General features: G+C 69.4%; 4 protein-coding genes across 4 annotated transcripts in view; 1 reads left to right on the top strand and 3 right to left on the bottom strand.

Moving 5' to 3' along the window:
* Window positions 1-4876: 4876 nt before the first annotated feature.
* CHLNCDRAFT_15057 (hypothetical protein) lies at window positions 4877-5420 on the bottom strand (the record flags this gene model as incomplete). The annotated part of the gene is made up of 3 exons (XM_005847814.1): window positions 4877-4911; window positions 5057-5167; window positions 5300-5420. Coding segments are annotated over 3 exons (267 nt in total), but the record flags the coding sequence as incomplete, so codon positions are not given.
* A 1284-nt stretch (window positions 5421-6704) lies between these two features.
* CHLNCDRAFT_35242 (hypothetical protein) lies at window positions 6705-8300 on the bottom strand (the record flags this gene model as incomplete). Its single annotated transcript, XM_005847813.1, has 5 exons — window positions 8115-8300; window positions 7730-7994; window positions 7370-7603; window positions 7094-7291; window positions 6705-6969 (listed from the first exon to the last, which is right to left on the bottom strand). Exons 2-5 carry the CDS (start codon window positions 7951-7953, stop codon window positions 6705-6707), a joined length of 921 nt encoding a protein of 306 aa, XP_005847875.1. The 5' UTR covers window positions 7954-7994; window positions 8115-8300.
* A 110-nt stretch (window positions 8301-8410) lies between these two features.
* On the top strand, window positions 8411-10524 carry CHLNCDRAFT_57698 (hypothetical protein; the record flags this gene model as incomplete). The annotated part of the gene is made up of 8 exons (XM_005847975.1): window positions 8411-8809; window positions 9040-9155; window positions 9292-9361; window positions 9482-9565; window positions 9705-9790; window positions 9970-10098; window positions 10280-10384; window positions 10486-10524. Exons 1-8 carry the CDS (start codon window positions 8440-8442, stop codon window positions 10522-10524), a joined length of 999 nt encoding a protein of 332 aa, XP_005848037.1. The 5' UTR covers window positions 8411-8439.
* Window positions 10525-12447: 1923 nt separating this feature from the next.
* CHLNCDRAFT_51983 (hypothetical protein) overlaps window positions 12448-13110 on the bottom strand; it is a gene marked incomplete at both ends in the record, with an annotated part of 11950 nt that continues 11287 nt past the window's right edge. Inside the window, 2 exons of the mRNA XM_005847812.1 lie at window positions 12448-12666; window positions 12842-12968. Coding sequence (XP_005847874.1) covers window positions 12448-12666; window positions 12842-12968 — 346 coding nt within the window. The remainder of the gene's footprint in view (window positions 12667-12841; window positions 12969-13110) is intronic.

Raw genomic sequence — 13110 nt, 5'->3', positions numbered from 1 at the left:
GTGGATATGGGCAGGATGCGAAGTGTTAGTGTGTGGGGGTGTGTGTGGCGAGCCTGGGTGTGGGTTGCACAGGCGGGGCTTTCAATACGGCAGTGCTTGGGGCTCAAGACGAGCGGACAGAGGGGTGAGCGCACGACATAGTGCTTGGGTCGTTTGTTGGTGTGCACTCGCAGACCGGGGAGCACACGGCGCTCAGGTGGACCATGCAGCGTGGCAGACATGCCGCCAACACCACACAAGGAGAAGGATTGGACAGACACGACAACAGGGTGGGCCAGGGAGAAACCCTGGAGGGGTGGGGCGGGGGCAGGCTGGCAGGCCGGCGTGCCTCCACCCGCGAATGGATGCCATGCATAACCGCACACCATGGTGCGCGGCAGAGGCGGAATTGGGTGTGTTGTCAAGGAGGGGCGCGTGGATGGCAGTGCAAAGAACAGAAACGAGAGGGATGGTGGGATGAAAGATTGGCCGAGGGGTGGCGTGCTGCCCAGCAGCAGCCGCACAGCGGAGTCGGGTCGCTGCCGGCATGCATGGCGCTGGGGCAGTGAAGTTCATTTGAGGCTCACCCACCCAGGGTCCTAGTAAACACCTGGGTGTGCTCTCGGCTAGAGGGTCTCGGAACGGCTGGGCTTGGGCTTTTTCCGAGCAGTGCCTGCGAAGCAGCGGGGGCAGGTCGTGAGGAGAGCAGCGTACACCGCTGCGTCACAACGGGTGGCGGTCCCGCAGCGCTGTGAAGCGGCGGAGGCTGCAGGCCGGCCAGCTCACCAGAAGGCCGTGGGCTGTGGGTGCGCTTCTGCCCAATGGTGGTGCCGTTGCCATCGCTGCTGGCGCCCGCGGCCTTGTCACGGGCCGCAGACGCGGGCACTGTCTCTGCGGCGCAGCAGGGCACATGGGGAGGGCTCAAGAGCTGCCAGCAGTCCCCGGCAAGGGGAGGGAGGTTGCGGCCTGGGAGGGTCACGCCAGCTGAAGATGCCCCAGGCTCAGCGGTTTCAGGGCGGTTGCGCTCACCAGGGGCAGGTACGCTGGCAGGTGCGCTGCCGCTGCCGCCACCTGGCGCCGCCTGCTGCGGCTGCTGCTGCTGCGGCTGCGGCGGCGGCTGCGGCGCACCGCTGGCAGAGGCCACCAGGGGCGGCTGCGGCACCACGCCCTGCATCATCTGTGGCCGCATCATGGCAGCCAGGCCCGCCTGCAGGCCGCCCGCCAGCTGCACAGCACGCGGGCCGCAGGCGGGGCGGGGTCGGCGGGCGCCTGTGGCGCACGCCAGGCGGCAGCCAAGCATCCCACACCGCAGGCTCCTGAGCAGCTGCAGCCAGGGTTGTGCCAGGCTAGCCCCCAGACAGCCCTGCCCTCCTGCCTGCTCCCCCAGCAGGCCTCTCCCTCACTCCCACCTGCGACCCCATGTGCTGCTGCATGGCGGCGAGCGCCTCCAGGCCGGGCAGCGCAGCGGGCACGCCGCCGCCGCCCGCCGCCCCGCCGCCCGCCGCCGCCCAGCTGGCGGGCGGGCCCAGCTGCTGTACAAAGGGTGCCGGCAGGCCGGGCAGCCCCGGCGCCACCTGAGAGTACGCCTGCTGCATGATGAGCTGGTGCAGCCCCGCCTGCAGGCATGGCAGCATGCACAGCGTGGTGGAGGTGGGCCCAGCCGGGGAGGTGCAGCATGCCCAGCAGACACCCCCACAGGCACATGGGACCCAGCCGCCAGCTGGGAACTAGCGCCCATGCGCAGCAGGCTCTGCCCAGGAGGAGGGGGCGTCAGGGTGGGCTCACCGCTTGCAGCGCCTGCATGGCGGCCTGCACCGCGCTGGCGTGCACGGCGGGGTCGCCGCCTTGCTGCGCCGCCAGCTGCTGCACCGCCAGCTGCAGCTGCTCGGTGGTGCCGGCGGTGGGGCTGGCACCGGCGCCTGCCAGCGGCTGGCCCCCGGCAGCCTGCACCACGGCAGGAGCGGGGTGGGCGGGGGCCTGCTGGGCGGCCCCTGGGGCCGCCGCCGCCTCCTGCTCCTGCCCTGCCGGCTGCTCAGTTAGCTTTGACATGGCCTGCTTGCCCAGGCTGCCGCTGCCGTTGTCCCCGCTGCCGTTGGTGGCTTGCGGGGCGGCCGCGGCGGCTGCCGGCGAGGCGGGGACGCCGGCCGCGCCGGTGGCGGCGGCGCCGTGGATGACAGAGTGGCCGTTCCCGCCGCTGCCGCCGTTGCCGCCGCTGCCGTTGCCGCCGCTGCCGTTGCCGCCGCTGCCGTTACCGCCCGAGTTGCCTCCGCTGCCGTTGGCGGCCCCATTGCCAGAGGGGTTGCTGCCGGAGCCATAGTTGGATGGCAGCGGAGGGCGGCAGGCGGGGAGGGGCGGCTGGTTGCCAAAGTGCGCGGTGCTGGCGCCGTTGTTGTTGCACTCGGGGCGCCCGCCGCTGCCACCGTTGCGGCCGCCACTGCCGTCGTCCTTCTCGTTGCTCCCACGCCCCGAGTGGCCGTTGTTTGCGGCGGGGACGGCGGCGCCGGTCGGCAGCGGCGCGGGCGGCGGCAGGTGCAGCTTGGAGCTCACACCGTTGGCTTGGCCTGCATTGGCCTGGCCTGTGGCAGGGAAGAAGCACACGCCGGGGTCAGGCGCGCCTTCATTTGGGTGGTGACTGGCTGGCAGCAGGACGAGCAGGCAAGCGCCGGGCTGCCCCGCAAGCGCAAGCTCGTCGCGGGCGCTTGCGGCACGCATGGGCCGGCCCCACGCCGCTCACCCTGCGCCGGGCCCTGGTCTTTCCGGTGCACGCTGCCGTTCATGCTGCTGCCGTTGCCTGTGGGGTTGCTGCCTGAGCCTGCACGGGGGTTGTGGGCACGCGGGGGACAGCCGTGAGCAGGCTTCCAAACCAGGAACAATCCAGCAGGGTGCACGGAGTGCGCAGCTGCGGATCGGAGAGCGTGGCCGGAAGCGGTTTGCCAAGCTCCAGACTCCCAGGCAAGTGCGCAGGCAGGCGGGCAGGCAGACAGCAGGGGTGCCCACCTTCCCCCATTTCATCCAGCCGCGCCCTGCCGCCGTCCTGCTGGGCGCCTGGCTGCGCGGGGGCGGCGGCGCCACGGGCAGGCGCCTGCTGCTCCTCGCCGGTGCTGCCACCACCGGCGCTGCCGCCGTCGGTACTCTGCAGGGAGGGAGAAGCAGGCGCTCGCAGGCGGCTCGGCAGCCGGCAGCATGCCCAGCGCCTGCCGGACAGGCAGGCACAGCAGAGCAAGGTGTTGTGCCGGCGGCGGCGCGACGAGGAGCGTTCCACACAGGCAGCAGGCGGCGCACGCAAGCCCCACCTTGCTGCCCTGCTCCTTCTGTGCAGGCTGCGCCGCCTGGCCGGCGGGCTGCGCACCGGGCGGCTGCGCCGCATCCGGCGCCGCAGCCTGTCCTGCCCGCTGGGCGGGGAGCGGGGGCGTGACAGACGGCGGCGTGGGCGTGGGCTTGCTGGCGGGGGCGGCGATGCCGCTGGCGCCCACAGCCGCGCTGCCCGCCGGCGGCGCTTGCAGGCTGCCCAGCGTGCCAAACAGGTGTACCGCGGTGGCGCTGTGGTCCATGGCGGAGGCGGCGCCGGTGCTGCTGCGCGCCCACAGCGCCTGCTGCTGCAGCGGGTCGGGCAGGGGCGGGAAGGCGGCGGTGCCGCTGGCCACCGCTGCCACGGCCGCCGCGGCGGCTGCCGCTGCGGCGGCGGTGGAGCTCTGGGGGCCCCAGCCGGGGTACAGGCTGGCCAGGCCGGCCAGGAGGTTGGGGTTGGAGCTGCTGGCATGGAGTTGGCGGTCAAAGGCGTGCATGTGGCGGTCAAAGGCGGAGCCGGCCAGCCCGCCCTCCAGCCCGCTGTCCGCGTCGTCGCTGCCCGCACGCCCCGCAGCATTCTCCCGGGAGCAGGCGCTGCACAGAGGGCGTGGTGGGGGGGCGCCAGGGGCGGGCAGGCAGTCGGGCGGCAGCTTCAGCATGGTGCGTGGTGGGATGTTGGGATGCGCCAAGCAGGCCACCCAGGGATCCAGGCAGCGGCGGCAGGGGCCTGCTGAACCGCCAGGGCGAGCGCAGCCAGGGCCTCTCCCTCTCCCTCTCACACACACACACCTGTCCTCTCCGTCCTCGCCGTGCACCTGCGCCAGCAGCCCCTGGTAGCCGGGCTGGCTGGTGCCCATGCGCTCCGCGCCAATCTGCTGCGCGGTGGCGGCTGCAGGCGGGGGCGCGCAGCGCAGCGGGGGGCGGCCAGGCGGCGCATGTGGGTGGCTGGCGGCAGAGGCGGGCATGCAGGCAGGCGCACACGCGCGCGCCGGGCTGCCGCGGCGTGCCCCGGCACCCGGCCAGGGCGCCGGCCCCGCCGCCGCTCACCCCCCAGCTGCTCGCAGCGGTGCTGGTGGCGCGAGGTGGCGTGGATGGTGGCGTGTATGTTGGCCTGGATGGTGGCTGGGTTGGACATGGCTCGCAGCATGGCGGGGGTGAGGCCGTAAAAGGGGAAGACCGAGGGCGGGCAGGCCTGCAGCTTGGTCTCAATCTCCTTGCCCGCGGCCGCCACCACCGCGGCGGCGGCCGCGGCCGCCGCCGCCGAAAAAATATTAAAATATTAAAATAAAAAAACAGCATATTGGGCCGCTGTCTCCGCTGCCACAGTCACGTCAGTCACCTCGCCGCCGCTCTTTCACCAGCGCTGCGTAGTCGGGCAGCGCCTGCAGGCTGAGGGAGCCCACCTGCAGGGGGCTCTGGCGGGAGGGGCGGCAGCCAGGGGCGGGACGGGGTGAGGCGCCGGGCCGGCGGGCTTCGAGCGGTGCGCGGCGGCTGCCGGGCCGCCAGGCTGGTGGGTCTGCCAGCTGGCGCACGGGGTGTGGGTGCCCACCTGTGTGATGTCGCTGAAGGCCTCCAGCTTGCGCGGGTGCGCCTTGGCGCCGGCGGCGGTCTTGCGCTTGGGGCGCGGCGGCGGCACCGCCAGGTCTGTCGGAACGCCGGCTGCGGGCGGGGCGGAGGCAGGGGTTTGGGGGGTGAGGCAGGTGAGCATGCAGGGAGGGAGGTGGCAGCGGGGAGGGCCATGCTCGGGGTGGGGGGTGGGTGGGTGGAGCGGGGCGATGGGGGCGCTCACCCAGGGTGGGCTGCAGCCCCGCCTGCAGCTGCATCTGCTGCTTCTCGAGCTTGCTGAAGAACTTCTGGGCGTGCGACCGGATCTGCACGGCAGTCTTGGTCTTGACATGGCCTGCAAGAGTGTCATGTTGAGGCGGGGGGAGGGCACGCGGTGTTGGGGGCGGCATGGGCCCAGCATGCGCCGCGGCAGCCAGAGCCTGGGTGCGTCCCCGGGTGTGCGCCCGGCGGCGGCGACCGCACGCACCCTCTATCTTGCGCCACTGCCGCCCGTGGAGGCGCAGCGCCTCCACGAAGCGGTCGTGCTCCTCATCCGTCCAGCGCTCGCGCTGCTTGGTGATTGTGTAGGGCTTGCGCATCTGCAGGGTGGGGCCGAGGGTGCGCGAGCATGGTCGGGCCGGAGCCGGGGAAGAGGCATGGCGGCCTGCCCAGGGTCGGGAAGGCAACCTGGCGCTGCCCAGAGGCCTCGGGACGAGGTTGGGAGGCAAGGAGCGGGGCGCAGAGGGGCGTGGCGCGGGCAAAGGGTGGCGCTCGTCGGCGGCCACACGCGGGGCCCGCCCGCCGCCACGAGTGGCCACCAGGAGATATCCGTGCGCAACTATCTCTGGAGCTCCAGGAGCCTCATTTCGTTCCCATTAGTCCCCCAGGCTCTCCTGGGACCCCCCACGGAAGCGGGGGAAAGGCCGGGCCGCACCTTCCCACCAGGCTTGGTGGCGGAGTCGTCCTCCTCGGTCAGGTCGGCCTGGGAGGGCCTCTGCATGCTGCTAAGCCCCAGGTGGAACACGCCATCTTGCATAGCGTGTTATTGCGAGTGTGGGCCCCGTAGAGCGTGGGAATGGGGCTGGGCGGGGGCGCGGGTCCCCCCGCACACGTTGGTGGGCCAGAACGGCGTGCGCTCTCTATAATGGATGTTTTGCGGTCCATCCAAGGATACAACGGCCGCTTTTGCGCACATCACTTTCACAAAAGTGTCCAGCAGAGCACTGCCTGAGAGCCGCACGTTTCAAAGAAAGTTTGGGCGCCGGCCACCCAGCCCGTTTCTGTGCCGCTGGGGCCTCCCACGCCTCCCAGTCGCATTGGAGGAGCGGGCGGCACAGGTTCCGGACCTGCTGGCCATTGTCCGCTGTGCAAGGCGTTTGCCGCCGTCCCGCCGCCGCCAACCCGCCGCCGCCAACTCGATTCCAAGGAAATGCGGTTGACCTGCTTGCTTGCACTGACTGTGCTGTACACACTCTCCAAAAATACACGCATGAAAGGAATCAATCACAATCAAATAGGCAAGTTGCATGATCCGCTGAGACCCAGAAGTCGGTGCCGCTCGACAAGAGGGACACCCCCGCTCTCTCTCGCTCGGCCAGGGGGGCTGCGCGCGTGATGGCCCGGCCCGCCCACTGGCCCGCTGCCTCAACCTCCCGCTCCCTACTCCTCCACCTCCCCTGGCGGGCCCTCTGGCAGCGCGCCCTCCGAGTGCCGGTGCCGCTCCTCATCATGCTGCCGCCGCCCGCCCTGCATCTGGTCCGCGTTGGGCGGCGCCTGCCCCTCCAGCTCGTGCAGCGCAGCGCCGATGCGGTGCGTGATATCCCGCCACACCATGCGCTGGTCCTCCCCCGCCTGGTTGCACCTGCGCACGCACGCAGGCGGCAGCGGGCCGCTCAAGGCAGGTCACGCTGCCGACAACGGGATGGCTCCCCGCCACAGCGGGACCACCAGCCCTGTGCCAAGCAGCGACTGGCCATGCAAGGACAACCCCGCTGCATTCCACGCGTGGCAGCACCTGCCCACCTGCATGTGAGGTCAGACAGGTCCACTGGCTGCCCCACCACCACCCTGACCTCGTTGCCCGCCCGCGGCACCCGCTTGTGCTTGGGCATCACCCCGCCCATGCCGCTGTGGTAAAACGGCAGCACAACGGGGTCCCTGCAGCAGCGCGACGTGTCGGATGCGGGCGGCACTGCCACGCAGAGCGAGCGCAGGCACAAGGCAGCGCCGGCCAGCCACCACAAACGGCAGCAGGCCAGCCCCACGCGGCAGCCGCGCTGACCTGTCGGAGCGCGCCCGTGCGTCGCACACCAGCTTGCCCACACCCCAGCGCAGCGGCCCCACCCGCCCAGTGTAGTTCACTTTGCCCTCTGGGAAGATGTGCACCCAGCAGCCACGCGCCACCTCAGCCGCCACCGTGCGCATGATGGGCTGGTCGGTGCCGCCGCCGCGCTGCAGACCAGGGCCGTGTGCAGTAGGGCTGGGGGTGATGTCGAGCCATCAGCGTGTGGTGGGAGCGGGGGCCTCTCACTGGCATTGCGTGCAAGTTGCGCAGCACTGAGAGGCGGCTCTGCAGCCAGCCTGGCGCCCTCCCGCCAGCTCCCCTCCGCGGCCCGGCCCCCGTGCCTGTATGGGCAGCGTCTTGCCGCTCTGAAAGAACTGGCCCAGCAGGGCATTTTTGTAGCAGATCTCCTGGGCGCACAGCGACCAGCGGTTGAGGTGGTGGCGGTGCTCGCGGAAGAAGAAGGAGGCGGGCAGCATGGAGCAGAAGAGCATGGGGTCGTCGGCGGTGCTGCAGGCGGCCAGCAATGCACGGCGGCGGCATCAGGGCGGTGGCAAAGAAGCAGTAGAGGCGGGGCGCTGCAGAAGGCAGGGGCCCGTGCCACCTGCAGGTGGCCAGCCGGCCGCCCTGCCGCACCTGGTGTGGTTGCACACGGTGATGAGGCCCACGCCCGGCTGGCGGCTCATGACGTGGCGGTGGAAGGCGTCCAGCCCATCCACGCTGAAGCTGTTCAGCACCGTGACCACCAGCTTGGAGAAGAGCGAAACGAGGCCCAGCGTGGCGCTGCGCCCCAGCTCGCCCCACGGCGCCGACAGTGCCTGCTGGCTGAAGGCGTCCTCCACATCTACCAAGCCGTCCATGGTGTGCTTATTAGCCTGTGTGTTGTGTTGCAAGCTAACTCCTGCAAGGACGCATTGGGTTCATTGTGCTGCAAAGCCAAGTGAGGCAGAAGTTGGCGGGAGGAGGCATGAAGGGCAGCAGCAGGTGGCGGCGGCAAATGGCGGCGGCGCTCGATCAAGACCTGCAAACCCAAGCCTCCGCAGGCGCCCACCGGGCCAGTTTCCCGCGCTGTTCGCTACAAGGCTCCAGATTGCGGCCAGCAAACTGCCGACGAGCAACCTGGAGCCCGCTCAGAATGCGCACTCCCGCGCCGCCCTGGCCGCAATCACAGATTCAGGATGAGGCGGGACAGCACAATGGAATTGGAGGTTGGGGGAATGACGATGCCAGTCGCAGTCGCGTGGCCTCCAGCAGGGCCGAACGGCGGCGGGAAGGGTGGAACAGCGCCACCCTTTCCCATTCCCCCGCGTCCGTGATCTCCATCTCATCAGTCATCCCAAACGATCATGCTGTCTCTCCTAGCCCAGCAAGTGACCAGTCTTGGGCCGGCCTTGCTGCGGCCCGCAGCCATACCCCTGCTGCACGCCCTCCAACGCGGCTTTGCGTGTTCGGCGGCGGCGCACCAGGCCAGCGCCGAGCCGCAGCCGGCAGAAGAGGTGCCGCCAAACCGCCGCTTCGCCGCCCGCGGCGGCTTTGACTTTGCCACCGCGGCGCCGCAGACGCCCGCAGAGGTGCCCGAGGTGGTGGGCTCCGTCCACAGCATCGAGTCCTTCAGCGCGGTGGATGGGCCCGGCGTGCGCTTCCTGGTCTTCGTGCAAGGCTGCGGGCTGCGCTGCGTCTTCTGCAGCAACCCCGACACCTGGCACATGGCGCGCGGTGAGCCGCCTCCGGGGCCCCTGTTTGCGGCTGATGTGCTGCAGCCCGCCTGCCTCTAGGCGCAGCTGCTTCCTTGCCTGATGTCCGCCCCATTTCGGGGCAGCCGTTTCCGTAACCTCCACCCGCCACTGTTCCCGCCAAGAGAAGGAGCCACGTTTGCATTCACCCCACCACCCTGCCCCCTTCACCCCAGCACCCACCCACCCTCCCGCCACCGCCGTCTCATGCAGGCAAGCTGACGAGCAGCAAGGACCTGGCCAAGAAGCTGGAGCGGGTGAAGCCGTACCTCAGCCAGGGCGACCACAAGGGCGGCATCACCATCAGCGGCGGCGAGCCGCTGCTGCAGGTGCGCGCCGGCTTGTTTGGGGCCACCCATGTTGCGCGTGGCGCCGTTGACGGCTGGAGGTTGCCCGCTGGACTGGCATGCAGTCACAGCAGGCTCACCCGCGCCTGTCTGCCCCATTCCACCGCCCTGCCTGCAGCCCGAGTTCACTGCATCGGTGTTGATGGAGGCGCACACTCGCGGCCTGACCACCTGCATAGACACCACGGGTGCGGGCCGGGGCCCACCTCAAGCCCGCATCCCCTCGCTGCTCACACCCGGTGCTGCGCCGACATGCCCCTGGCGATCCCCACCCAACCACGCCGCGTGCCCTCTGCCGCCGCCTGCAGGCCAGGGCATGAAGCACTCCCACTGGGACAAGGTGCTGCCACACCTGGACTATGCGCTGTTCTGCATCAAGAGCCCCATCCCAGGTGGGTGCCAGCCTGCCACCCCCGCACCCCACCAGGCCGCCAGTGCCGCGCCGTTCCACCCTCCTTGTCCCCGCCTCTCATCCCCGTGGCTCAGACCAGCCCCGCCACCGCAACCGCCGCCGCCCCCTGCCCCCTGCAGAGAAGTACGAATGGATCACCAAGCGCAAGATTGGGCCGGCGCTGGGGTTTGTGGATGAGCTGGAGCGCCGCCAGATTCCCTACTGGGTGAGGCCTTGTGGCCTGCCTGCCTGGCCCCTCTGCGGGCAGCCCATGGACTCGTGCAGCTGCAAGCCTGCTTCCAGGCATGCGTTGGTTCCTTGGGTGGCATGCCTGCCTGGGCCCCCACCCCTGACGTGCCCGCCCGCGTTTTCTGGTACCATCCCATTCCCCTCCCCGCCATGCAGCTGCGGTATGTGATGCTTCCCGGCAAGACGGACCAGCCCGAGGATGTGGCGGCGCTGATCCAGTTCTGCCGCAACAAGCGCAGCATGCAGGCCATCGAGGTGCTGCCCTACCACCTGCTGGGCGTGGAGGTGCGCTGGGGTGCCGCAAGTGCTGCGCCTCGCTGCGCTGGGCAGCCGCGGCAGGGGTTGACCGGCTGCAGCCGCTGGCTGGTTTGCCAAGCACGCCTGCCCTCTGGAATGGTGCTCTGAGTTGCGCACTTCAGCATGCACACACGCCAACCCCTCCGCCCCAACCCCAACCCGACCGCAGAAGTGGGCATCCGAGGGCAAGGAGTACCCGCTGACCGGCATGTCCAGCCCCAGCGCCGAGGAGGTCAACGCGTTCCTGGCGCCGCTCAAGGAGGCCGGCATCCCGGTGAGCGTGTGTGGTGGGGAACGTAATGGCTGCTCCAGAAAGCGCCCCACCTTGCTCTGGTGCCAGTGCTTCTGCTGATGTAGGCGCCCTGCTTGATGTAGGTGCTGTGCAACAAGTTCAACAGGGAGGAGGAGGAATGAGCGGGTGGGGCAGCGCAACCTGCCCGCACATCTTGGTCTGCTGTTGCGGGCATGCAAGCGCTCGGCCCCCCAACCGATGCTCCCAACGACCTCCACGTGAGCGCTACAACAAACGAAGCCAACGAATCCGTTTTGACTGCGCAACGGTATTCGAGAAACCCCATGCCGCGGTGGCCACATCCGCCCCCCAGGCCCCAGCATTGCCCAACGTTATAGTGGTCATGTGCCCCTGCACGCTTTTTCACCCTTTTTTCATTCATCCCCTTTTTTGCCTCCCTCAGTGGCTGGTATTCGCCGCCCTCCCAATTCTTTGAGCCTGCCTGTCTCTAGCACTCTCCATACTCTTGTGTGACTGTATCCTGTCTTCCGTGCCCTAAATGCTGTTACCCTTTTATATCGCTCGCTATCTGCTGCTCCTTGCCATCCCTTAGCTCGCGCCGCCTGACCTCCTACGCCGCGCCTTTTCCTCTCTACCCGTGGGGCTGCAGCATAGCACATCGTGCTCCCTTCGCCATTCGCATGTAATAAGCTGCCTCTAGCAAACTCAAGAGCCGGGGCAGGACTGAGCGGCGGAGGTGTTTTTGGCGGAGGCAGTGGACGGTCTGGCGCCAGATCAGCGACCACTCACGCAAAGTTGCGGCCATCGCCGATCGCGCTGCTGTTGCTCGATGTTCAATCAGGTGGCAACAGCAAGCCTGAGGCTGGCCTCCTGCCGACTGGCCCATCGCTGCAGAGCGGCCCCTTTCCGCGCGATGGTAGGCCTGCCGCGCCTCCCGGCACGCCCACGATGCTCGGGTGCAGCTGCAATTCAGCCGCACGGTGGCCCGCCCTCAGCCCGCCGCCGCCGCCGCCCCGCCTGGCGCCGCCTGGCTGCAGGCCTCTGCCGCCGCCAGCAACAGCTACCACGTTTTGCAATACCAGTATGTGCCTGACATTCTCGAGAAGCGGGGTCCCTACCGGGAGGCTCACCTGGCTGGCGCGAACAAAATGGTGGGTGGGGCAGGACTGGCCAGCTCATACGCCGCCACAGGATACTCACCGCTGCCGCTACTCTGAGTAGTGCTGACCCTGGCCGCCCCCACCCGGCTGGGAAGCCGCAGGCAGAGCAGAGCAAGCTGGTGATGGCGGGGGCACTGACAGATCCCGTGGACGGAGCCATTTTCATCTTCAGGTGTGTGCCCTGCAGTCGCAAGGCCTTGGCACTGCGCCAGCCGCTGACGCCGCAGGGCCGCACCCGTGCCTCCATGGCGGCCACCTTCCCTCGGATTTGCTGCCGCCCCTGGTGCGGCCGCTGATGCCGCCGTGTGGCTGCAGGAATGTGAGCAAGGAGGACATTGAGGGGTTTGTGCAGGCGGACCCGTACGTCGCCACGGGCTGGTGCCCAGCTACACCATCCGGCCGTGAGCCCTGCTGCGCCACCTGCTCAGGGGCCAGGCCTGGGGCGGCCTGTGGCTGTGCACCCTCGCCCTCTGCTGCTTCCCACCATGTGGGGCGTACCGCCTGCCCTGCTGGCTGCAGGTACATGGTGGTTGCGGGCGACAGCAGCTGAGGCGGCGGGCCCTGGGGCAGCGCTGAGCTGGACCGCGCATGCATGTAACCTGTGGCACACGCCCAAGCAGAGCTCCCAACTTACAGGGCCCGAGGGTGGGAAGGGCAGAGTAGCAAAGGTGAAGCGGCGGTTGGGACGTTGGTACAGGGCAGAGGCTGGACAGGAGGCGCCGCTGTGCAAGGTGTGAGCGCCCCGCCCCACAAATGCTGCCACGAAAATTGACGGGGGAAGGGCAAGCAGTACTGACAAAAAGGATCAGGTCAAGAGGAGCAGGCGTACAATTGATGAGAGGAGGTCGAGAGTGGCACCAGCGAGGCACTTGGGTCTGCCGCATTGATCACACATTTGCTGAACCGATCTCGGCAGCGGTCCGTTCAGCGGAAGTGGCGCCCCCTGCCGCCGCCCTTCTTCTTGTGCGGCCTGTAGCTGCCGTGGTAGGGCGGCAGGCCAAAGCCGGCGGCGGCCAGCGCGGCCGCGGCGGGGCCTCCCTGCTGCTGCTGCAGCCGTGCGCGCTGCAGGGCGCCCGCTTGCTCTTCCACCTCGGGCTGGCTCAGGCACTGCTCAAAGTACAGCAGCTCCTCGCGGTTGGTGGCCTGCGGTATAGGAAAAAGAGGGGGGGCATGGCATAAAGGCGGGGCAGCGGGTGCCAGGGGCGGGGTGGCGGGGCGGAGCATGGCGGGAGGAGGCGCAGCAGGGGCTGCTGAGCGCAGGAGCAGGCTGCCCTGCTCCGCTGCCCTGTACCCTCTGCCCCCCTGCCCCCCTGCGCACCTCCACGCCCACCAGGGGCAAGCCATCCTCCTGGATCGTCTTCACCACCCGCAGCGGCAGCTTGTTGCCCGTGCCCTTGCTGTGCCGGCCCCACTGGCTGCGGTCGTGCCACTTCTCCAGCTTCTGCCTGCAGGCCGGGAGGCAGGGGCGGCGCAGGGGTGGGCGCCGGGCACACACACATGCGCTTGCATGCACGCGACCATCTGGCGCAACAGGCGAGGGGGCTGCAGGGCGGGCCACGCTCTGCCGGCCGGGCCCCTCCTTGCTCG

This window comes from Chlorella variabilis, assembly GCF_000147415.1.
Source record: "Chlorella variabilis unplaced genomic scaffold CHLNCscaffold_9, whole genome shotgun sequence".
NCBI classification, from domain to species: Eukaryota; Viridiplantae; Chlorophyta; class Trebouxiophyceae; order Chlorellales; family Chlorellaceae; genus Chlorella; species Chlorella variabilis.
This window is presented reverse-complemented; position numbering and strand designations above follow the sequence as displayed.